The 26139-nt window shown below is 44.0% G+C and overlaps 1 protein-coding gene across 1 annotated transcript in view; it reads right to left on the reverse strand.

Annotated features, from left to right (window-relative positions):
- Positions 1 to 25343, reverse strand: part of LOC132385210 (sorting nexin-19-like) — a 196741-nt gene extending 171398 nt beyond the window's left edge. Inside the window, exons 1-6 of the mRNA XM_059957124.1 lie at positions 23505 to 25343; positions 17886 to 18024; positions 15696 to 15796; positions 13305 to 13421; positions 8270 to 8400; positions 1472 to 1565 (exon numbers count right to left, since the gene is read on the reverse strand). Coding sequence (XP_059813107.1) covers positions 1472 to 1565; positions 8270 to 8400; positions 13305 to 13421; positions 15696 to 15796; positions 17886 to 18024; positions 23505 to 25151 — 2229 coding nt within the window. The 5' untranslated portion in view covers positions 25152 to 25343. The remainder of the gene's footprint in view (positions 1 to 1471; positions 1566 to 8269; positions 8401 to 13304; positions 13422 to 15695; positions 15797 to 17885; positions 18025 to 23504) is intronic.
- Between the last annotated feature and the right edge of the window lie 796 nt (positions 25344 to 26139).

Below are 26139 nucleotides of genomic sequence, written 5' to 3' on the forward strand. Positions count from 1 at the left end.
GATCAATATCCCAAACCCACCAAACCCAATAATTAAACCACTGTGTTGCTTAGTAATAATTGTAGCTTTCTCACTTTATCCCTTAAAATTGTTCCAATCGTTGACCGACGAAGCCTAACGCTTTTCCAATGACTGATGGTGTTTCACCTCTTTCCGATCGCTTTATTATTTCCACTTTATTTTCAATCGTTATTGTGATTATTTTCATGAACAGAAACACTGTGGATTCAGATCTCTGCTGTTGGGTCCACTGCACTGAGACAGGTTAAATAAGGTCTTGGGTTCCACTGGGTCCTAAGATCCACTGCATTGAGCCAGGCTGAATAAGGGACTTAAGCATCCGTGAATTTTGTTATCTGCAAGGGGTCCCAGAACCAATCCCTCGCAGATAAGGAGGGCCGACTGTATATGCCAATGATTTGGATAATGGAATTGATGGTTTTGTGGCCAAGTTTGTAGATGATACAAAGACAGGTGAAAGGGCAGGTAGTGCTGAGGAAACAGGGAGGCTACAGGAGGACTTAGATTAGGAGAATGGGCAAATAAGTGGCAGAGAACAATAAGAGGGAGCATATGGTCATGCACTTTGGTAGAAGTAACAAAAATGTAGACTATTTTCTAAATGGGCAGAATATTCAAAAGTCCAAGGTGCAAAGGGACTTTGAACTCCTCATGCAGGATTCCCTAAAGGTTACTTTAAAGTTTGAGTCAGTAGTGAGGAAGGTTAGCATTCATTTCAAGAGAACCAGAATATAAAAGCAAGAATGTAATTCTGAGGCTTTATAAGGCACTGGTGAGGCCTCACTTATGAATATTGTGAGCAGCTTTTGGAGCGGGTTCAGAAGGAATTTACGAGAATGATTCCGGAATTAAAAGGGTTATGGTATGAAGAGCATTTGATATCTCTAGGCCTTTACTCACTGGAATTCAGAAGAATGAGAAGGGATTTCATTGAAACCTATCAAATGTTCAGAGGCCTGGATAAAGTGGATGTGGAGAGGATGTTTCCTGCAGTAGGTGAGTCAAGGACAGAGGGCACAGCCTCAGAATGGACATCCATTTAGAAAGAAGACTCTTTAGCCAGAAGGTGTTGAACTGTGGAGACCATGTCACTGGGGGCATTTAAGGTGGAGTTTGATAGGATCTTGATTAGACAGGGCATGATAGGTTATGGGGAGAAGGCAGGAGAATGGGGGTTGACAGGGAAAATGTATCAGCTGTAATAAAATGGAGGAGCAGACTTGATGGGCCAAATGGCCTAATTCTGTTCCTCTATTTTATAGTCTTCTTTTCGATACATCATATGTTTGAAGTACACTCAGAATCCCAAAGAGAACATTATTGGGAGATAAAATCAGTGTCAGAAAGGTCTTGCTAATTAGTTCTTTCATGGACCACACATGGCGATAATGAACGACTTTCAATGTTTGGCTTTTATTGCAGGAATAAAGCAAGATAATTGCAGACTTACAGCATTTTCATTGTAGCAGTATGTGATTTTTGCTTGAATGTCTCCAACGTTTAGTGCTGGAGCAATCTTACTGGAAGCAAACCTTAGGCGAGATCTGGAAAAAATAAAGTCAGTGGGAAGCAAAGCATCAATATGTGTGGCCTGTACACTCCTTTTCCAATATCTGTCGACAGCAGCCTTCAGTTCTAAGGACTGCCCGGCGTTCAACCTGATATTCAGTTGGACTTTAAGAGAAAGCTCACATTTAACCAGGATGTAAAAACCACTGTTCATAACCAGAGGCACAAAAGAGGACAGACAGTGGAATACAAAGTGCTGAAGGAACTCAGAATGGCATGCAGCTCCATGTCAACGTTTCAGGTTGATACCCCATCCAGATGAAGAATCTTGACCCAAAGAGTCATTAATCTATTTCCCTCGGTAGACAATTCAAAACTAATAATAATTTAACAGAGCACTAAGATTGGAACATGCGCACAAAATCAATACAGAAATTACTAACACAAAATGGTAGCGTAGCAGTTAGTGCAATCGCATTTAAGTGATCATCAACCGGGTTCGATCCCCATCGCTGACTGGAAAGAGTTTGTATGTTCTCCCCGTGACCGCTAACTCCAGCCACCTCCATCATGAGCACTTGCCTCCCTAATAACGAGGACCTCTTCACAAGTCAATGCCTCAAAAAGACATGCACCATTAAGGACTCCAATTACCCAGGACACACCCTCTTCTCATTGCTACCATCAAGAAGGAGGTGTGGGAGCTTGAAGACCCACGCTTAGCACTTTAGGAACAGCTTCTTCCCTCATCATCCGATCTCTGAATGGACAATAAACCAACCCACAAACACTACCTCACTATTTTTGCACTACTTATTTATTTAATTATATGTATTTCTTACTGTAATTTATAGATACTGTATTGCACTGTACTGCTACCACAATACAGCAAACTTCTCAACAGGCGTCAGTGATATTAAACCTGATTCTGGTTTCCCCTGGGTGCTCCAGGTTCCTCCCACATTCCAAAGACGTACATTTAGGATTAGTGAGTTGTGGACATGCTATGTTGGTGCCACAAACATGGTGACACTTGCAGGCTGTCCCCAGCACTATCCTTGGATGCAAAATGATGCATTTCACTGTATGTTTTGATGTACATGTGACAAATAAAGCTAATCTTTATGCCCATCTTTAGAAATTGAGATGTCAAAAAGAGATTTTATACTTTCAAATATATATGAAAAAATTATAAGATACAATTTCTTAAACACAAAGGATTCTGCAGATACTAGAAATCCAAATTAACACACACAAAATGCTGGAAGAACTCAGCAGGTCAGGCAGCATCTGTGGAGAGGAATAAAGAGTTGATGTTTCAGTTTGAGACCCTTCCCAGATCTGGAAAGAAAGGGGGTAGAAGCCAGAATACAGTGGGGTTAAGGGAAGGAGTACAAACTGGAAGATGAAGCCAAGAGCAGGGGAAGGTAGGTGGGTGGGAGAGGAGGGGATGAATTGAAAAGCTGGCAGTCATAAACACAAGAGATTCTACAGATGCTGGAAATCCAGAGTAACACACACAAAAAAGCTAGAGGAACTCAGCAGGTGAGGCAGCATCTATGAAAAATAAGGAGTCAATGTTTCGGGCTGTGACCCTTCTTCAAGACTGAAAAGAGAAGGAAAAGCTCCAGGATAAAAAGGTGGGGGAGGGGGAAGTAGGACTAGCGAGATGATAGGTGAAGTCAGGTGGGTATAGGGCTGGAAAAGAAGGAATCTGATAGGAGAGAAGAGTGGACCATAGGAGAAAGGGAAGGAGAGGCACCAGGGGGAAGTGAAAGACAGGTGAGGAGAGGCTAGAGTAGGGAATAGAAGAAGAGGGAAGGAGAAAGGATATTTTTTAAACTGGAAGAAAAAATCAATGTTCATGCCATAAGGTTGGAGGACCCCCAAACAGAATATGAACTGTTGCTGCATTGACCTAAGAGTGGACTCACCATGGCAATAGAGGAGGCCATAGACCAACATGTTGAATTGGGAATGGAATTAGAATGGCTGGCCACCGGGAAACCCTCATGTTACAGATAGAGATGAGATGTTTGATAAAGCAGTCCTACAATCTACTTCGGGTCTCATAATTCAGGGGAGGCCACACCAGGAACGCCAGGTAGAATAGATGATCCCTAAAGATTCACCGGTGAAGTATTACCTCACTTGGAAAGATTGTTTGTGGCCCTGAACAGTGCTGTGGGTAAGGTGAATGGGCAGGTATACTACTTGTGCTTATTGCAGGGAGTGGGGACAAACGGACAAGGGAATCACAGAGAAAGTGATTGATCCTTGGAGTTGTGAAGTGTCAAATGGAAATTCACTTGTACCTCATGTATTAAAGTCGCACGTACAAACAAGCTGGATGAACTCAGCAGGTCGGGCAGCATCCATTGACTGCTCATTTCAATGGAGGCTGCCCGACCTGCTGAGTTCATCCAGCTTGTTTGTATGTGTTGATTTGACCACAGCATCTGCAGTGTACTTTGTGGTTATGTATTAAATAGAACGGTCTCTTGAGCGGTCATCAACAGAGTGGTCTGACTCAGAGTGGTACAGCTTTGGCTCATTTGGGCTTCGGCAAGGTAAGTGGATTCCATTTTTTTTCTTGAATTTTTTGAGGAATAGAGAGCAAGTCTGTAGGGTTAGTACTCTGCTCTGGGTATCGGATGTGGAAATCCCGGGAATCTTCCAGTCTCCAAAATGGCCACATCTGCACCAGGTGCAACGAGATGCAGCTCCTCAGAGACCGTGTCAGGGATCTGGAGCTGCAGCTTGATAGCCTACAGCTTATTAGGGAGAATGAACAGGAGATAGAGAGGGGCTACAGGGAGTTAGTCACCCGTAGACTGCAGGAGTTAAACAAGTGGGTGACTGTCAGGGAAGGGAAGAGCTCAGATAGTAGAGTAGAGAGCACCCTGTGGCCATCCCCCTCAGTAATCATTACCTCGTTTTGGATGCAGTTGGGGGGGGGGGGGTGACCCGACAGAGGATGACCATGGCAATCGGGTCTCTGGGACTGAGCCTAGTTCCGTGGAGCAGAAAGGACAGAAGATGAGGAATGCGGTAGTCATAGGGGATTCCATAGTGAGGGGAACAGACAGGAGGTTCTGTCAGCCTGATAGAGATACCCGCATGGTGTGTTGCCTCCCAGGTGCCAGGGTAAGAGATGTCTTGGATCAGATGCAGAGTATTCTGAAGGGAGAGGGTGAACAGCCGTAAGTCTTGGTACACGTTGGTACCAATGACATAGGTAAAAGGGAGGAGGTCTTGAAGAGAGTATTCAGGGACTTGGGTTGGAAGCTGAAAAGCAGGACCTCCAGGGTAGTAATCTCAGGATTGCTGCCTGTGCCACATGCTAGCAAATGCAAGAATGGCATGATCAGGCATGTGTGGCTGAGACACTGGTGTAGGGGGCAGGGCTACGTGTTCCTGGATCATTGGGGCCTCTTCTGGGGCAGGAACAACCTGTACAAAAAGGACGGGTTACAACTGAACCCAAAGGGGTCCAATATCCAAGCAGGCAGATTTAATAGAGCTGTTAGGGAGGGTTTAAACTAATTTGGCAGGGGGATGGGAACTGGAGTGATAGGGCTGAGGAAGGGGAAAACAGAAATAAATCAAAGATAGCGTGCAACAGAGATGATAGAAAGGACAAGCAGGGGATAGGGAATAATCACAGCCAGTGGAATGATTTACAGGGCAATAGAGGCATTGCGCAATTAAAACAGAAAGCAACAAATAGTGTTATATTTGAATGCATGCAGCACAAAGTGAATGATCTTGAAATTCAGCAACAGATTGGCTTGTATGACCTTGTGTCATCTCTGAATCTTGGCTAAAGCATGGTTGACATTGGGAGCTGAACATCCAAGGATATGTGGTGTATCGGAAAGATAGGTTAGTAGGCAGAGGGGGTGGTGTGGCCCTGTATATAAGAAATAATATTAAATCATTAGAAAGGGATGACAGGATGGGAAGGTGTAGAATCTCTATGATGGGTTGAGTTAAGAAATGGCAAGGTGAAAAGGATCCTAATGGTAGTTGTGTACAGGCCACCAAACAGCAGACGGGACGTGGATTACAAATTACAGCAGAAGACAGAAAAGGCATGTCAGAAGGACAATGTCATGATAATCGTTGGGGATTTTAACATGAAACTGGATTGGGAAAACCAGGCCAGTGCTGGACCTCAAGATAGAGAATTTGTAGGGATGGCTTTTTGGAACAGCTTGTTGTTGAGCCCACTAAGGGATCCACTGTGTTGGATTGGGTATTGTGCAATGATCCGTAGGTGATAAGAGAGCTTAAGGTTAAGGAACCCTTAGGGAACAGTAATCACAATATGACTGAATTCACTTTGAAATTTGAGAAGGAGAAGCAAAATTCCAATGTGTCTGTATTTCAGTGGAATAAAGGAAATTACAATGGCTTGAGGGGGGAACTGACCAAAGTTGACAGGAAAGGGACACGAGCAGGAAGGACAGCAGAGCAGCAATGGCTGAAGTTTCTGCGAAAAATGAGAGAAGTGTAAAATATTCCAAGTAAGAAGAAATTTTCAAATGGAAGAAAGACACTACCGTGGCTGACAAGTGAAGTCACAGCCAAAGTAAAAGCAAAAGAGAGGGCATACAAGGAAGCCGAAGCTAGTGGGAAGATAGAGGATTGGGAAGCTTTTAAAAACTTGCAGAAAGAAACTAACAAGGTTATTAGGAAGGAAAAGATGAATTATGAAAGGAAGCTGGCAACCAATATCAAAGAAGATACTAAAAGCTTTTTTAAATATTTAAGGGGTAAAAGAGAGTTGAGGGTAGATACAGGACCGATAGAAAATGACGCTGAAGATATTGTAATGAGAGATGCAGAGATGGCAGAGGAACTGAATGTGTATTTTGCATCAGTCTTCACAGTGGAAGACATCTGCAGTATACCCGACATTCAAGAGTGTCAGGGAAGTGAAGTATGTGCAGTAAAAATTACAACTAAGAAGATGCTCAGGAAGCTTAATGGTCTGAGGGTGGATAAATCTCCTGGACCTGAAGGAATGCGCCCTCGGGTTCTGAAAGAAGTAGCTGGAGAGACTGCGGAGGCATTAACGATGATCTTTCAAGAATCAATAGATATAGCACTGTACCGGATGACTAGTAAATTGCAAATGTTGCTGTGCTATTTAAGAAGGGTGGGAGGTAGGAGAAAGGAAACTATAGACCTGTTAGCCTGACATCAGTGGTTGGGAAGTTGTTGGAATCGATTGTTAGGGATGAAATTACGAAGTACCTGGAGGCACATGACAAGATAGGCCAAAGCCAGCATGGCTTCCTGAAAGGAAAATCCTGCCTGACAAACCTACTGCAATTCTTTGACAAAATTACAAGCAGGGTAGACAAAGGAGATGCAGTAGATGTGGTGTACTTGGGATCTGTGGGATTTTCAGAAGGATTTAACAAGGTGCCGCACATGAGGCTGCTTAGCAAGATAAGAGCCCATGGAATTACAGGGAAGTTACAAGCATGGATGCAGCATTAGCTAATTGGCAGAAAACAGAGTGGAAATAAAGGGATCCTATTCTGCCAGTTACCAGTGGTGTTCCACAGGGATCAGTGTTGGGACTGCTGCTTTTTACAATGTATGTCAATGATTTGGACCATGGCATTAATGGATTTGTGGTTAAATTTGCCGATGATACAAAGATAAGTGGATGAGCAGGTAGTGTTGAGGAAACAGAGAGCTTGCAGAGAGACTTCGATAGTTTAGGGGAATGGGCAAAGAAGTGGCAAATGAAATACAATGTTGGAAAGTGCATGGTCATGCACTTTGCTGGAAGAAATAAACAGGCAGACTATTATTTAGATGGGGAGAGAATTCAAAATGCACAGATGCAAAGGGACTTGGGAGTCCTGGTGCAGGATACCCTGAAGGTTTTAACCTCCGGGTTGAGTTGGTGGTGAAGAAGGCAAATGCAATGTAGGCATTCATTTCTAGAAGTACAGAATATAAAAGCAGCAATGTGATGTTGAGGCTCTAAAGGCATTCATGACACCACACTTGTGTGCAGTTTTGGGTTCCTTATTTTAGAAAGGATATACTGAAATTGGAGAGGGTTCAGACAAGATTCACGGGAATCATTCCAGGAATGAAAGGGTTACTATATGAACAACATCTGACAGCTCTTGGGCTGTATTCCCTGGAGTTCAGGAGAATGAGGGAGGGATCTCATAGAAATGTTCCAAACGTTACAAGGCCTGAACAGATCAGATATGGCAAAGTTATTTCCCATGGTAGGAGGGAGTCTCGGACGAGAAGGCACGATTTCAGTATTGAAGGACGTCCATTTATAACAGAGATGCGGAGAAATTACTTTAGTCAGAGGGCGGTAAATCTGTGGAATTTGTAGCCACGAATGGCTGTGGAGGCCAAGACATTGGATGCATTTAAGGCAGTGATAGATAGGTTCTTGATTAGCCAGGGCATCAAAGAGTATAGGGTGGAGACAGGGGAGTAGGGATGACTGGAAGAATTGAAATATAAATATATATATATATATATATATATACATAAAAACAAACAAGAAAAAAAAGTGAGGTAGTGTTCATAGGATCATTGTTCATTCAGAATCATCGAGTGTGTGTCATCAGGCTCCTGTACCTCTTCCTTCTCCTCCTTGATGGGAGTAATGAGAAGAGGGCCCTTCATCTTTATGTAATAAAAGATTTCAAAGACTAAAAAGCCTTTATTGTGTTGTACAGGTACCTACTTGGTAGCTTTCTTTCCATCTCCTTGAGACTTCCCATCTACATCACATTCTCCCAGTTCTTCCGTCGGACTTTGGGGTTCTATTCGAGGGAATGCGGTCTTCAATGTATCTACAATTGCACCAACAACAATCTGTAGGAAAGGCAGCTCACGTTACCACAATCTCCTTACAACTGGTGGAATAGCATCGATAAAATGAATCCCTCAAAGTTCAAAAAAAGATATTATTAAAGTACATTTATGTCACCATATACAACTGAGATTAATTTTCTTGCTGCATTCACAGTAAATACAAAAGAAATGAAATAATAATAATATACTACGAAAGGAGCTTTTGATAGGTCTGGGCCTGTACTTACTGGAGTTTAGTAAAATGAGGGGGTATCCCATTGAAACCTATTGAATATTGAAAGGACTACATGAAGTGGATGTGGAGAGGATGTTTCCTATACTGGGGAACTCCAGGATGAGAAGGCACAGCCTTAAAATAGATGAATGTCCCTTTAGAACAGAGATGAGGAAAAATTACTTAAGCCAGTGGGTACATTGAATGATCTTTATTGTCATTATACATGGGTACAATGAAACTCTGTTTGGCTTCCTCTCAGGCAATCAAACAAAGTGGTAGATAAAAACAAGACAGTAATAGAAAAACGGTATTAAATAGATCAGTAGCAGAAAATAAGTTGCAGCAGCACCAGAATATCACAGTAATGCACAAAGTGCCATTAGCTCAAGTATTTGAGTGTTTGCGTGTGCTCACAGTTTCAGTCATTGTTCTGTGAGAGTGGTGTGATGGAGGCCACAGCTCTGGGGTAGAAGCTGTTCCTCAGTCTCTTTGTTCTGGCTTTTAGTGTCCTGAACCTTTTGCTGGACAGCAGTGGGTCAAACAGGGAGTGGCCGGGGTGTGTGGTCTCTGGTTATGCTAATTGCTTTCCTCCTGAGTCTGCTGGAATAGATGGTGTCCAGTCCTGGGAGCTCCATCCTGACAATTCGCTGGGCCACCTTCACCAATGCAGGTCTTGTCGCTCAGTGGCTGTGCAGCTAGCATACCACACTGTGGCACTGTTGGTCAGGATGGTTTCAACTGTGCTTCTGTAGAAGTTAAGCAACAGCTTTTGTGAGAGTCTGGCCTGTTTCAGCTTTCTGAGGAAGAAGAGTCTTTCTTGAGCCTTTTTTACAAGCAGCAAGGTATTGACGGTCCATGTCAGCTGTTTTGACAACGTAACTCCTAGGAACTTTAGGTTTTCTACACTTTCCACTACATGTATATGGAAGGGGGTGTGTACTCTTTTCTTTGATCTCCTGAAGTCAATGACCATCTCTCTTGTTTTTAAGTGTTAAGGACCAGGTCGTTGTCCTTTCACCACTCCGTCAGATGATCCACCTCGAGCCTGTAGGCTGTTTCATCCTCGTCTGAGATCAGGCCAACCACTGTGGTATCATCCGCAAATTTAATTATGGAGTTGGAGGTGTAGCTGGGGTTGCAGTCATGTATGAAGAGTGTGTAGAGCATAGGGCTCAGCACACAGCCCTGAGGGATGCCTATTTTTAAGATGAGGGTGGTGGAGGTGTGCTTACCAACTCTGACTTGCTGTGGTCGGTCTGTGAGAAAGTCCATGACCCATGAGGATAGGGAGGAACCAAGGCCAAAAGTGTTCAGCTTGCTGACCAGTTTATGGGGGATGACTGTATTAAATGGAGAACTGAAGTCCACAAATAACATCCTCACATAAGTGTTCGGCTCCTCTAAGTGTGTCAGAGCAACATGGAGGGCTGTTGTGATTGCATCCTCTGTGGAGCTATTTGTTCAGTAGGCAAATTGGTGTTTGTCCAGATCAGGTGGGATTATGATGGAAAAGCATGGTCTGGATGGTGGGGGTCCTCAATGATAGAAGGCTGTGGTCTGGATGGAGGGAGTCCTCGATGATGGAAGAGCATAGCCTGAATGGTGGGGACCCTCGATGATGGAAGAGCATAGCCTGAATGGTGGGGACCCTCAATGATGGAAGAGTATGGTCTGGATGGTGGGAGTCCTCGATGATGGAAGAGTATGGTCTGGATGGTGGGAGTCCTCGATGATCGAAGAGCATAGCATTGATGATGGGGGTCCTTGCTGATGGAAGAGCATGACCTGGATTGAGATTAGCCCACCCACCCCAGTGCCTGTTTCTTTGTGTTTCCATTGCCACGTTTACTTTGTAGTCTTGCGGGACTGATCAAGTGGGATGCTTGGCTGAAGGAGACTACTCGCGAGATGCAGTCATACCCAACCCACAACTACTCCTCAGCCTGCAGATCCTGATGTTCCATCTATGGAAATCCCTGATGGCCCTTTGACAGACTGTCAATGGTCTTTGTACAGTTCTTATCTGAGAATAAGTGTTCAATGCCTTGTAACAGCATGAAAAGACAGCTGACGGGAGGGAATAGACGCCAATGGGACAGTCATGGGCTAGCTACACATGGTGACCATCCTCAATGCTGTTTCATCATGTTGGAGGCACCCTTTAACAGCTATGAAAAGGCGGCAAAGGAAGATACAGTACCCCTAGAGCTTACAAGACCGTGGGCACAAATTGGATGAACGACTGATAACATGGCTACAGACCTAGTAACAGAATCTACCATGAAGAAAGAGAGCACTGCACACAAGAGACCACCAAAACACCAGCAGCAGTAGTCAGGTGTGCATCTGTGGGTAGGAGAAAGTTACATCAGAAAAAGGGTTGAAGATCCATCAAGCGAGGAAAGGGTGCTTGAGGGAGCAGGGCCAGAGGCCTCGCGTTGACCAGTACTTCTTGTGAAGTCAATCAACTATGTTGAGTGAAGTGCAACGATCGGTCACAAATCAAAGTTCGCAGAGCATCAGCATCCTTGTCACTGAGTAGGTTAGCACAGAAATCCGAGCTAAGGGACCCACCCAAACACCAAGGAGAGAAGGATCAAAGGGCACAGACCAGTCGCTAAGTTGCCCAAAACTGCAGTTAAAAAAAGTGGGAAACCATCAACAATGACGATGAAAATTTTGCAGCAATTAAAAGGAACAACAGAAAAGAAGTTGGATGCGATGGTAGATATCATCTACTGCTACGGGAAAGAGCAGTTTGGAGTCAGCACAAGAAAGACATCACCACCAATAAAGTCCAGGAGGCAGCAGGACATTGAGCAACTGGTTCGAGAAATGAGACAGCTCAGGAAACAGTGGAAGAAAGCCCAGGATAGTAAGAGGGAAGGCCTCAGCCAACTTCAAGTGGACATCTAGAGCTGGCTGACAAAGTTGTGAAGAGCTGAGAATCTAAGGAAGCTGTGCAGAAAGAAAGAAAGAACAAACAAGAACACAGGTCTACAAACACAAACAAGAGACAACCTGCAGATGCTGGAAATCCAAGTGCCACACACAAAATGCTGGAGGAACTCAGCAGGCCAGGCAGCATCTATGGAGAAGAGTACAGTCAATGACTTGGGCCTAACCCCTTCAGCAGGACCTACATCAGCATGCCTGCAACTTAGCAATTCTTATTAACCCATACATTTTTGGAACGCGGGAGGAGACCAAAGCGCCCAGAGGAAACTTATGCAGTCACAGGGAGAACATATGAACTCCTTACAGACCCAAGCTGGAATCGAACTTCAACTGTTGGTGCTACAAAGTGTTACGCTAACTACTGCACTACCTAAACTAAAACATAAATAAAGTAAGGAAAACTATGTAAACCAATCGAGGTCTGTGATGACATTCACATGAGGCTGTTATACATGTCTGCCATCCTCAGTGTAAATCTGCAGCTCAGTGCTCCACCCCTGATACACAAGGAGATCCACAGGCAGGGCAGCATTTGACTTCCAACACACTTGTTATTTCCATATGATATAGAAGGCCATTTGGTTCATCAAATCTATGCTAACTCACACTGCAATCCTATTCCCCTCACTTATTTCCCTGTAAGCTATTTTCTCACATCCAACTCTCCATTCATAAGACATAGGGGCAGAATTAAGCCATTCAGTCTATAGAGTCTCATCTACCTCTCCATCATGGCTGATTTATTAACCCTCTCAACCCCATTCTCCTGCTTTCTTCCCATAAACTCTGATACCCCTACTAATCAACAACCTATCAACCTCTGCTTTAAATATATCCAATGACTTGGCCTACTATAAACCAGCATAACTCTGGGATGTGGGGAAAAAATGGGGCACGGGGTGAAACCACACATCCATAGGGAGAAAATACAAAAATCACTAGAGAACACCAGATGAAACCTGGATCACTGAAGCTGTACTACAGCGCTACTCTTGATCTTGCTTCTATTCCTTCTGTGTGCTGGTAGCAAAGTTCTAACCTCAACAGTGAACGCAGCAGAAAAAAATAAGTGCATTTCAACCCTTAACTCCCATTTTTTAGCTAAAGGAATATGTATAGCTCTCTCTAGGTAGTATCAGCTTTGAATATGAGCAGCAAGACGGCGCACTTGGACACAGTGGCTTCCACAGAGCCAACCAAAAGGGCTACTGTCTATTTCAAATGTATTTTTTTTATGATTACAAGACTCTGCTGGACATTACAAACTTAAAGGTCAGAGTCAAAGGTGGTGAGCAGTTTCACGGCTATTGATTGTCTTAGTCACTTTTCTTGTGATCGCAGGACCCTGTTGGACACTGGTAAGGTGGAATGCTGCAAGTCCAGTTGGCATACAGCAGGGGAACTGAGTGGCCTCAGTCACGAGGACTAAGCCTCAAGCTGTGGTGTTGCCTGTTCGCTCTCATCCAGGACAGAGGTGGAGTCGGTGACATGGTGCTGCAGCATTCATGGACCCAAGGAGTATATTTTCTTCTGACTGTATTTTACTGTTACCTTATACGTGCCTTGTGATGTGTATGACTTGGTACTACATTTTGCACCTTGGCCCAGGTGTAACACTGTATTCATGGGTTTTCATATATGTTTGAATGACTATTAAATCTGAGCTTAACCTTAAATTTAAGGGAGGCTGATTAATCAAAACTTTCCCGGAAAGTATAACCAACGCTACCTTATCAATCCTGGAAACAAAGGACTTCTTCACAAAAGCAATTCTGGCATCAGTGTTTAAGGCCAGAAACTCCTGCATCTCCTCAGAGTACGCACTTTCAGGAATGGCGCACAGTTGCTGCATTAGAATATGAGAACGTTGTTAGTCCACAAAGAAAACAAAATAATGATGTCAAATTAATGTTCAGAATTAGAAAGTTAGCCTTTAAGTTTCAATTCCAAAACTGAAAGCATATAGAAGTAAACTGCGATAAGCCATTTGATTATACCTGGAAACAGTACTTACCCGATACAAAATTAGAAGCAGGAACCCCAGCAAGAATAATCAGCTTTATTTGTCACATATATATCATTTGTGTCAACAACTTCGGTCCAAGGGTGTGTTGGGTGCAACCCACAAGTGTTGCCATGCTTCTGGTACTGGCCCACAACTTACCAATTCTTATTAACCCATATATTTTTGGAATGTCAGAAGAAAACAGAGCACCCATGCAGTCATGAAGAAAATGTCAAAATTCTTTAAAGCAGCGGTGGGAATTGAACCTGCATTGCAAGGACTGCAAACTATTAGCAGCTACACTACAGTGCTGCCCCTGCCATTCAATATAATAGTTTAATAAGCTCGATAAATCTACTTTTCAATCCTCTCCCATATCCTTTGTTACACTGAGAGAAAAACACATGTACTACAAAAACTCAGCCATTCATGGAAAGATAAACCAGTTTCTATTTCAGGTCAAACACCCTGCATAAGATCTGAAATACTAATTGGAAGAAGTGATCTCCCTGTTAATGGGGTCAATGTAAAAGTTTCAAATTATCTCCTATTATTGCTCAAAATCAGTATCAGGTTTATCATCACTGACCGGAAATTTGTTGTTTTGCAACAGATGGGCTGAAGGGCCTGTTTCTGTGCAGTACTTATTTATGACTATGACCATTTATAATAAATTTAATGGCTTTGTCATAGAGTCATATAAAGGACACAGAAACAGGCCCTTCAGCCCATCTAGTCTGCGCTGAACCATTTACACTGTCTACTCTCATCGACCTGCACCTGGACCACAACCCTCCATACCCCTACCTTCCATGCACCTATCCAACCTTTTTTCAAACGTTGCAATCGAGCTCGTATGCACTACTTGTGTTGGCAGCTCATTCTACACTCTCACCACCCTCTGAGTAAAGAAGTTTCCCCTCATGTTCCCCTTAAGCTTTTCATCCTGCACCCTTAACCCCTGACCTCTAGTTGTAGTCCAACCCAACCTCAGTGGAAAACTCCTGCTTGCATTCACCTTATCTGTACCCCTCATAATTTTGTATACCTCTATCAAACCTTCTCTCAATCTTCTACATTCTAAGGAATAAAGTCCGAACCTATTCAGTGTTCCCTTATAACTAAAGTCCTCGAGACTCAATTACAAAATAGTTTAAAACAAGGGAATAATGAGCTCATAAGTTTGTGGACTGTTCAGAGATCTGATGATGGAGGGGAAGATGATGTTCCTGAATCATTGAGGTTTGGGCTCCTGTACCTCCCTGATGGTCATATTGAAAAGAGGGCACATCCTGGATGGTGAGGGTCCCTAACATTGAATGCTGTCCTCTTAAAACACTGCCTCTTGAAGATGTCCTTGATAATGGGTGGCATTCTGCTTGTGATGGAGCTGGATGAGTCTACAACACTTTGCAGCCTCTTGCAATCTTGTGAATTGGAGGGTGTGATGCAACCAGTCAGAACACTGGACATCCAGAGGTATTTGTAAAAGTCCTTGGTGGCAAATAGATCTCCTCAAACACCGAGGGAGCAGAGTCATTGGTATGCCTTCTTCATGATTGTGTCCACGGGTTGCACCCAGGTCAGATCCTCGAAGATGTTGATCCCCAGAAACTTGAAGCTGCTCTCCCTTTCCACCGCTGACTCCTCCCTCGACTTCCCCTTCCTGAAGGCCCAAATCAATTCTTTGGTCTCAGCGACTCTAAGTGTGAGGTTGTGGTGATGACATCAGCTTTCTGCAGTTTTCAGCTTTCTGCAGTTTTTTTCCTGATTCTGTGCAGCAGAATCCCTACACCCCAGATGGTGATGCAACCAGTTTAATGCTCTCCACGGTACATCTGTAGAATTTTACTCAGCTTCATTGCGAGTCAGCTGGTTGGAATGGACATTTTCAAGTGCTCCTGAATCCCAACTTAGAGCCTCAGTGCAAGTTCTCGTGAAGAGGAGGAGAAGGCAAATCCTACACATACATCATTACTGTTGTACTCAGATCCCAAGGAACATGAGGAATTGTTTTGAGAGACTGGGTATAGGGCTTCAATAGAGACTGATAGTCAAATCAGAAACAACTCTTGGACAGAGACAAAACACGACTGTGCAGTAACTTGTTCCTACCTTCAGAAATGTCTCAAGGAGGCTTTTACGAGCCTCAACTTTGTCACTGTCCATATTTCCAAACGGCAGATCAGGAAAGAGCTTCTTTGGTCCTTTTACATCTGAAAAACAGCAAAAATCTGTTATTGGGACAAACTGAATCAAGCTCCAATAAAAGTAATGTCAATAATTTTGCAAGTTGTAGTTCAGGCTGAATCTACCATCAGCAAAAAACAAGTTGCCGGAGAAACTCAGCAGGTCAGGCAGTATTTGTGGAGGCAGACAGTACTGAAATTAGTTTATTATTGTCACATGTAACACGATAGAGTGAAAAGCTTGTCTTGCATACCATTCATGCAAGTCAAATCATTACACAGGGTATCGAGTTAGAATGGGGTAAAATAGTAACAATAGAGAATAAAGTGTGAAAGCTAATGAAGAAGTACAAAATCATAATGAGTAATTTAACCTGTTGCATCACCGTCTGATATGGGATTGCCACTGCACAGGATCAGGAAAAGCTGCAGAGGGTTGCAAACTCAGCCGGCTCCATCATGGGCACTAGCTTCCCCACCACCCAGGACATCTTCAAAAGGTCATGCCTCAAAAGGCAGCATCCATCATTAAGGAACCCCACCATCCAGGACATGCCCCCTTCCCATTACTACCATCTGGGAGGATGTACAGGAGCTCAAAAACGCACACTCAACATTTTAGGAACAGCTTCCTCCCCTCTGGGAATTTATAGCATATTTTGTGTATTGCGCTGTACTGTTGCTGCAAGACAAGAAATCTTACAACATACATGTGAGGTTCAACCTGATTCTGAGGCGGATTGTGAGGCCAGGAGTCCACTTTATTGTACAGGAGTCTGATGACAGTGGGATAGGAGCTGTCTTTGAGCCTGGAGGGACGTGCTTTCAGACTTTCGTATCTTCTGCCTGATGGGAGAGGGGAGAAGAGAGAATGTCCTGGGGTCTTTGATTGTTCTGGCTGCTTTACTGAGGCAACAAGAAGAATTGACAGAGACCATAAGGGGAGGCTGGTTCCTGTGATGCCCACAACTCCCTTCAGGGCTGTCGACATTTCAGCTCAAGTCCCTACATCAACATTGATGCTGCCTGACCCGCTGAGTTCTTCCAGCCAATTGTTTGTTGCTCCATATTCCATCATCAACAGGCTCTAGTGTGCCACTCAGTAACATTAAAAAGCATTAACATCTCATTGCTTAAATCCAGAGAGATCCACACAAATTACAGAAATGAAAACCAGATTTGTACACCTATAGCACCGATCAAGTTCCATTTTAAATTTACTAAAGTGTTTCCTCTACAAATCCTTTGCTTATAAAATAGAAGATAAGAACACAGAACAGTACAGCACAGGAACAGGCCATTCATAAAGGCCAAATCAATTAAATTAGTCATCAAATGGTCAACTGAACTAATCCCTTCTGCCTACACAATGTCCATATCCATCCATTTTCCTCACATTCATGTGCCTATCTAAACATCTCTTGAAAGTCCCCAATACATTTGCCTTTACTACCACCCCAGGCAGCACATTCCAGGAACCCACCACTCTCTGTGTAAAATAAAACCTCTGCTTCTATTCCATACTCTGTTCTCTTACCTCATCTCCTCACTTGCCTCTCTCCTCCCTCTGGATCCCCTCCCTCTTCTGTCTCTCCTGTGGTCCACTCTCCTCTCCTCTCAGATTCCTTCCTCACCAGCCCTTTATTTTTCCTCCCTACCTTCACCTATCACCTTCCAGCCATCCTCCTTCCCCTCCCATCCCCCACCTTTTTATTCTGGCATCTTCCCCCTTCCTTCCCAGTTCTGAAAAAGCCTCTCCACCTGAAACATTGACTGTTTATTCCATTCCATAGATGTTATAGATGCTACCTGACCTGTTGAGTTCCTCCAGCGTTTTATGTGTATTGCTGAGTATGTACAACGTTATTTATGCAATTTGACTTTTGCACATTGTTGTTCTTTGCCATGTATAGTTATTTTTCATATATTCTGTTGTATTTCTTTATTTTCCTGCAAATGCCATAAGATAGTATATAGTGAAGATGGACATACTTGAATCTTTGAACTTTGAAAATGTCCCCTTCCATGTTGAGGAAATGTGAAAAATGGAAGGTTTTCTTTTCCCTTCCCCCCACCAAGCCAGTCAGACACGCCGTTGCATTGTTGTGCTCCTTACTTTTCATGAGCTTACGAAGCTCTGCCTTTTCCTCCAGCCTGGTTTGCAAATTCAGGAATTCACTGTACCGCCGATTAACGGTGTGATAGGCCACTTGCTGTAGCGTTCCGGGATTGTCGGTGTCCAGTGCTGTTTCGTACTGTGAACAAATAAGCATTAAATATTAAATATCTGTCAGTGCAAAGCAAGCGATTCACTATGCTAACACCAAAACTTTTCAATATTTACTTTCTGCAAAGCTGCCGGAAATTTCCTGCGTCTTTACACTGACTGCATTTAAAGATTAGCTCCAGTTGTCAAATCAAATCAAATCAGCAAGGATTGTGCTGGGTAGCCTGCAAATGTTGCCACCTTTCTGGCACCTACGTAGCATGCCCACAAGTCACTGATTCCAACTAATGTTTTCAGAAGAAGCAAGAAAAATCACGTGGTCAAGGGAAGAGTTTACAAACTCTTGAAAGACAACAGCGGTAAATGAACCCCAATCTTAAAGTCGGTGTGTTAAAAGTGTTGGGCTGTACACACAGCTGGGTAGATAATAGCAATGTTTAAAAAAACATAATTAAAACTTAATGATGCAAGATTAAAGATGAGCCTTATTTATCAAATGTCAATCAAAATGTACAGTGAAATGCATCGTTTGCATTGAGAAAGTTCTATGGGCAGCTCAAATGCCGTCAGACTTCCAAAGTAACACACACGCCCATAATTCACTGTCCCTGACTCCTGACCAGACAGACTTTTCCTCCAGCTTTGTACTTCTCCACTCCAACATTCTTTTGTCCAGTTAGATTTGTGCTTTCCAACTCTGATAATATGATGTGAGAGTTAATGAAAGTCTCATAAAATAAAGAGACAAGAGATTCTGCAGACGCTGGAAATCTTGAGCAACACATACAAAATGCTGGGAGAACCAGCAGGTCAGGCAGCATTTATGAAGGGAAATAGGCAGTCGATGTTTCAGGCCAAGACCCTTCGTCGGGACTGCCTTCTAGAATAAGGTCTTTATCTAGCTTGGTCTATTTATTTAATTCTGTCACTGTTATATCAGGATATTGTTGACATTAGTGGGACTTGGTTGCAAGAGGGTCAGGACTGTCAGCTCAATGTTCCCTGGTCCCATTGTTTTAGACATGATAGAGGGGGAGGTATAGTATGACCAGTCAGAGAAAATATCATGCCAGTACTCAGACAGGACAGGCTGGAGCGCTCATCTACTGATTCAGAATTAGAATTAATATCACACGTGTATGTCATGAAATTTGTTGTTCTTGCATCAGTAGGGCAAAACAATACATCACAATAGAAAAAAGTCTGTGAATTGAAATATACAACAGTTAAGTTAAATAGGTAGTGCAAAATAGAAATTAAAAAAAGTGAGGTAGTGTTCATGGGATGAAAATCCATTCAGAAATTGGACAGCAGAGGGAAGAAGCTGTTCCTGAATCCTTCAGTCTCCTGTTCCTCCTTCCTGATGGTAACAACGAGAAAAGGGCATGTCCTGGGTGATGGGGGTCATTAATGATGGGTAGAACCGAGGAATAAGAAAGGGATGACCACATTAATGTAATTATATTATACACCACCAGGCAATCCACAGGATTCAAAGGAGCAAATTTGTAAAGGGGGAGCAAACTTTTGTGAGAAACACAAAGTTGTGATAGTAGGTGATTTTAACTTTCCACATATTAACTAGGACTTTCATACTATAAAAGGACTGGATGGCATAGAGTTTATCAAATGTACTCAGGAAAGTTTTCTTAGTCAGTATGTAGGGGATCCAACTAGAGAGAGCACAATACTGGATCTCCTCTTTCGGAATGAGACAGGGCAGGTAACAGAAGTGTGCGTTGGGCAATATTTTGGATCTAATGATTATAATTCCATTCATTTCAGGACAATGATGGAGGACAGGCTGATCCTCTGGTTGAGATTCTAAGTTGGAGAAAGGCCAATTTTGATGGTATCAGAAAAGATCTGGCAAGTGTGTATTGGTTGTTTTCCGAAAAGGGATGTTTGGTAAGTGGGAGGCCAATATACCCAATGACTTGGCCTCCACAGCCACCTGTGACAACAAATTCCACAGACTCACCACTCCCTGGTTAAAGAACTCACTAATCTCCATTCTAAATGATGCCCCTCTATTCTGAGGCTGAGCTCTCTGATGTTATACACCCCCATCATAGGAAACATCCTCTCCACATCCACTATATAGAGACATTCCAGCATTCAATAGGTTTCAATGAGGTCACCCTCATGCTTCTAATTCCAGCGAGTAGAGGCCCACTCACTGATCCGGATCACAGCTTGCACAGTGTGATCTGGACCAACTGAAAAAATAGGCCAAAAATGACAGATGGGATTTAATACAGACAAGTGTCACTTTGCCAGGCCTTAATTGGTGAATGGTAGAGCACTCATGTACATGGACGAGAAAAGCGATTGGTGAATATCTCTTTATTTTTGTGTTCGGTTCCTGTAGTGATAAACCATCATATTCTATAAGCTTTCTTTATTATCTGCTGTCACTGCAGTCTGGCAGTTAGTGACTAGGCATGCTCAGCACATCATTGGGATTCAACTACCAACCCTGGAGACAATCTACAATTCTCAATAGCTACGATGCGCTCATAACATCATTAAGGGCCCATCCCATCCCGGACACTGTCTGTTCAATCTCCTGCCATCTGGTAGGAGATACAGTAACATCTTACCCAAGGCAAGGCAGTAAGACTGATAAACAGCTTCTTCCTGAGGGCTGTTATGCAGCTAAATAACGCGACACCCCAGCTTTCCAATGGCCTTGGAGTGTTATGGACTACTGAAGTCACTTGTTGCATGTAAATATGGGATCATTTTTAAAATAAAGCATTGCAAATATCTGTTTTACATGGACCAGAGAAGCACCTGAACAATAACAATAAAGTTCTATTTTACTCTGCACCAACCCTTCTGCATCCCACTGCATCGCAATCTCTCAAGACGAGATAACGTGCTGGTTTTTCATTCCTTCTCCTTTGACCCCACTGTTCAGTATTGAACAGTCCCCTTGTACAGTAACACGGACTCTTGGCTTCACAATCTATCTTCTTATGCATTTTAATTTCTGCCTACATTGCACTTTCTCTGTAACTGTAACACTTTATTCTGCATTCTGTCTTTGATTTTCATCTTTACTAGTTCAACATAAAAAGCAAGAGCTGAAAATACAAAAGCCAGAAAGCACAGACCACCAGGCTCATAGACAGCCTCTATCCCACTGTGACTAAAGCATGGAACATTCCCCGAGAACACGAAGGAGGTTCGAGCTTACAGTCTTCCTTGTCTTGGCCATAATCTCACTGTCTACCTGTGCTCACCTTCTCTGTAAGTCTAACACCTTATTCTGCATTCTGTTATTGTTTTCCATTGTACTCCCTCAATGCATTGTTGAAGTGAAATGATCTGTATGGATTGTATGGAAATTAAAGATTTTTACTGTACCTTGCTAATGTGACAATAATAAGCCAATTCCAATCATTTTCCATTTGCCAGATCGTTTCATCCACCTTTTTGTCACCTTGATGGTGGCTGTTCACCACCATCCATTTCATGGAAATTAGGCATTGATCATAGACCCTATCCTTGTTATATGCGTCTTCAGACTATGCAGATTCACAGGAACCTATTTCTACCAATGTCTCCTTATATTCGTCTAAGACTCACAGTTAAGTGAGGAGCACCGCTTTCCTGCTAATACAAGTCAGGTGTGCACACCTCACAGACTCACTCCCGCGTCTCGTGTTGGTTTTGGCAAGATGTGGATGTACGATCTTGCGCTCTTAAACTTTTGTTGGTTTTACCTACAGTGCAGTGATTTTGTGCTTGAAATATTTAACTATGCCTCCTAAGCGTCCAATGTCATGTCCTGGGCCATCAGCCGAGCGACAGAGAACCGCTTTAACACTTGAAAAAAAAGTTGGAAATTATAAACAGCGCGGCATCAGGTGAAGGTAACACAGTTCTGGGACGCTGCTGGCAGGAACAGAATCTTGCCTTTAAAGTTCTTCTGTTGCTTGACAATGCACCAGCCCATTCTAAACATTTGGACAGCATTCATTGTAATATAACAGTGCATTTCCTGCCACCTAACACAACATCGCTGATTCAACCACTCAACTAAGGTGTGATCCACATTCAAGGTGTATTTCTTTTTTACGGCAAACTATCTCTCAGATGCTGCAAGCAACAGATGATTTTGAAAATCCGGGGAGTTTGCCAACAGTGAGGGAATGTTGGAAGTCGGAACACTTGGCACAAATGGCGATGGACAAGGACCCAAGTTTAAAACGGAGTCAGTATTTCAGTTGTTCCCTGCCATCAACCCTTCTTCCCGACAAGCAAATTTATGCTGAAAAACAAAATACTGCCAAGCAAACAACCCTCACCACTTTCTTCAAACTGGTGCTGGCAGTTCTAAGAGTTCTGAGTCTTCCTTCACCCCTTGCTGTGCTTCATATGATCCTGACGACCCACAACCATCCACCTTATCTGTGTAAAGCTGCCCGACACCACAACCACTCATCTCCCAGAGCGAACACGCCTGCCACTGTTGGTGAGTACTGTACACCCTAGTATGTTAACTTTCTATGATTTATTACATTGAATATTACCTTAAATTGATTAAATATAATACAAATGCACCTTGTGGTACTGCTTTTGTGTCGTATTGGTATGAAAATGTGAATAAATTACTGATAAAATGTATTTAGGAAGCCCTCTGGAATGTATCCCTATTTTCTCCATTTAAACAATTATTCACATTATGTGCCGACTGCGAGGAACGTATCCCCCGCATATAGTGAGGATAGGGTGTACCAGTCGTTAGGTTAATTGGTCAATGTAATTTGTTCTGTGATTAGGCTAGGGTTAAGTCAGGGGTGCTGGGTGGTGTGACACATTGGGCTAGAAGGGTCTATTCCACACTGTGCAGATATAGATAGATATTTATTTTATTGCAATATGGGGTGAAATACGCCTTTCTGTCACTATGAGCCACACCGCCCACCAATCCACATTTAATCACAGTCTAATCACTGGATAATTTCCAATAACCTACCAACTGGTACGCCCTTGGACCGTGGGAGAAAACCAGAGGACCCAGAGGAACCCCACGTGATCATAGGGAGAACATACCAACTCCTCACAAACAGCAGCAGAAATTGAACCCAGGTTACTGGTACTATAAAGCATTGTGCTAACCACTACGCCACCGTTCCTCCCTCTGACCTGGATGGATAGATGGATAAATTAATGAATGAATGAATACTGGCTTAACTGGAGCCATAAGCAACACATAAAGGAGTAAAAGGAAATTACTTGCCCAGTCACACAACTACTTTGTGACCATATTGAATTAAGCTCAGACACTTTATCAGAGGAGTCACAAACTCTCAAAACCCAGCAACTTGGTATTTACCAGTAATTTAAAACCATAAGACACAGGAGCACAATTAGGCCATTTAGCTCATCAAGTCTGTTCCGCCATTCCATCATGGCTGATTTATTATCTCTCCCAACCTCCTTCTCCCTGTAACCCTTGATGCCCTGATATTGATTCATCGTTTTCCAGTGACTTGCCTTAATAGTGTACAAGGTGTAAGGATGAAATCCACCTGCTCTGTGTTCTTTTGCTGTGATTGTTCCACTGATTCTCAGATTGTGAATTACCACTGGGGTATCCGGACTGCAAATTGGTTCGAAACTGTAGGTGGGCACACTGACTGACGTCGGGGACGATGCAAGCGCGGGTCCTGCAGGTACAACCTCTAAAGAGTTACAGGTTGAACCATCTGCTGGAATCGATTCTTTCTCCTGAAATGACTGCCGCCTGGAGAGAATTCGGATAGTCTCATGAGCCAGAGCTGATGTGGAGTTGACTAACTTAGCTGGAGTGTCATCTTTCTCATTGGTATCTTCAAGAACATGCTCAGGCCCCAGAGAAACTGGATTTTGGTCAAACGATGGCAAGGTAACATCTGCCTTCGGAAGTGCCGATTCGCCAATAATTAGTTCATCATCGCTTGCACCTTCTGCCCCATAGGAAGCATTAGTTAATTCTGCTGGAGATAACCTGTCCACAGCCAGTTCATCAGCCATTGAAAACATTAAAGACTCAGTGGACTCTCTTCCCACAGCAGAATGCGGAGATTCAGGTTCAAATTCCTCACACGAATAGAAAAGGTTTAATTTATCTGGCCTCTCGTGATCAAAGCGATTGGTTATAGTTTCTGAGGATTGATCAATTCTATCATTTGGTTTAATCACTTCTACTGATGCATCAGCCTCCTCCATATTCAGCTCCAAACCATCAACATCATTACTAAGAGAATCAGCAGTTCTGGGAGTTGGTAACTTATCATTTGTCTCCGTTTGGGGGTTCAAGTGTAAAGAAGTTGGTACTTCCAGACGCAAAGGCTGCTCCACCACATTAACAGTCTTCTTGCTTGCCTTCATGACTATGTCTATTATGATACCATTTATCCAGTCTGGGTCTGACATTTTTCTTATCAGGGGTAGAAGCACATTGCACATGATAAGTTCCCTCACAACAAACCTCCCTGTCCTAGTTTCCAAGTTGGGAAAGGGCACCAATACGTACAGCAGCAAATCAACAATGCCCCGTGCATAATTTGTTTCAGTGGCAGGGCTCTGCAGGGCAATGTGGGGCTTGCTCAGTTTGCAATATGTTTTCCACACAGAATCCAACCCTCGCTGATGGGCGATCTTCTCACACTTTGTCCTCTTTACCTTCATGTAAACCTCCAGGTGGGAGCCACATAAGAGGAGCACCTTCCGCGCCAGTGCCTTCCTGTCCACCCCCTCCATCCTTCTCTGGAGCTCCATCGCCATGGCCTGCATGGCTTTCTGAACCTCGTCCACAAACTCTGGCTCCTGGCTCACGGTTTTGTACCAGCAGCTGACGAAGTCCCTGATGATTTTGCTGATAGTGTCTTCAACCTCTCGGGCCAGCAGCACCTTGGAGTCTGCCTGGCTGGGCCAGGGCTCCAGGCTGATGAACCTCTCCAGGTGCACCAGGCTGGTGGGGCTGAGCACCAACTGCGAACCCAGCCAGCCCCCTAACAACAGTAGCAGCACCCAGGCACATAGCAACCAGATGTTGAGAAGCAGCTGGAGGAAGAGGCAGACCAGCAGCAGGAGCCCGAGACCCAGCCACCTCCTAGGCCCCACCAGCAGCTCACTCTGCTGCTGGTCCTGGCCCGGCATCGCGCCTCTGTTACCGGAACCCCGTAGTCTGCTGCCTGGGTCTGGGCACCCGGCGGGCGGAAGAACCGCAGACCCTCACGTCAAATATGGGCCGAGGACTAACGCGCCGTTGCGTAACCCCTCTCTTCTAGCCTCCCTAGATGATCTCGACAGCAGCGCCACCAATAGCCCTGGAGTACCTCGTACACAGTCCTGCTGGGCTCCTAACGCAGCGACACTCGCAGTCCTGGAGGACCTGTTCGGCAGCCCAATCAGCTGTCTCGAAGTACGAGTTCACAGTGCCACCTAATGTCCTGGAGGACCCCGTCCGTAGCGACACTCGACAACCTGGAGGACCCTCTCCGTAGCGACATCTGCTGTCTTGGAGGACCCTCTCCGTAGCGACATCTGCTGTCTTGGAGGACCTCGGTGGCAGCGAACCCGCAGCCTTGGAAGATTTCTTTCACAGTGGTGCCTTCCATTGCTTCACCTGACATCTTAGAGGACCTCTTTCACAGCGATATTCGCAGTCCTGAAGAACCTTGTCCTCCTCCCCATCGGCTGCACTGGAGGACCTTATCCTCCTCCCCATCGGCTATCCTGGAGGACCTCGCCCGCAGCGCCACCTGCAATCTCGGAAGACCTTATCCTCTGTCCCATCGGCCGCGTCGACATCTACAGCACACACGAACTGTTGGAGGAACTCAGCAGAATAGGCAGCATTTATGGATTTTGGAGTGAATCGCCGACTTTTTTTTCCCATACATGCTGCCTGGCCTGCTGAGTTCCTCCAGCATTTTGTGTGTGTTGCTTGGATTTCCAGCATTTGCAGAACTCCCTCCTGTTTCTGATTCAACACCAGCAGCACTGGAGGACCTCCTCGTCTCTGAACAGCTCCAGGTTACACAGTAGTTGGTGAGGCCTCCACCACCATCCCTGGCAAGGCATTCCAGGCACCTACAACCCTCTGTGTAAAAAACCTACCCCTGATCTCTCCCCTAAACTTCCC

This window comes from Hypanus sabinus, chromosome X2, assembly GCF_030144855.1.
Source record: "Hypanus sabinus isolate sHypSab1 chromosome X2, sHypSab1.hap1, whole genome shotgun sequence".
NCBI classification, from domain to species: Eukaryota; Metazoa; Chordata; class Chondrichthyes; order Myliobatiformes; family Dasyatidae; genus Hypanus; species Hypanus sabinus.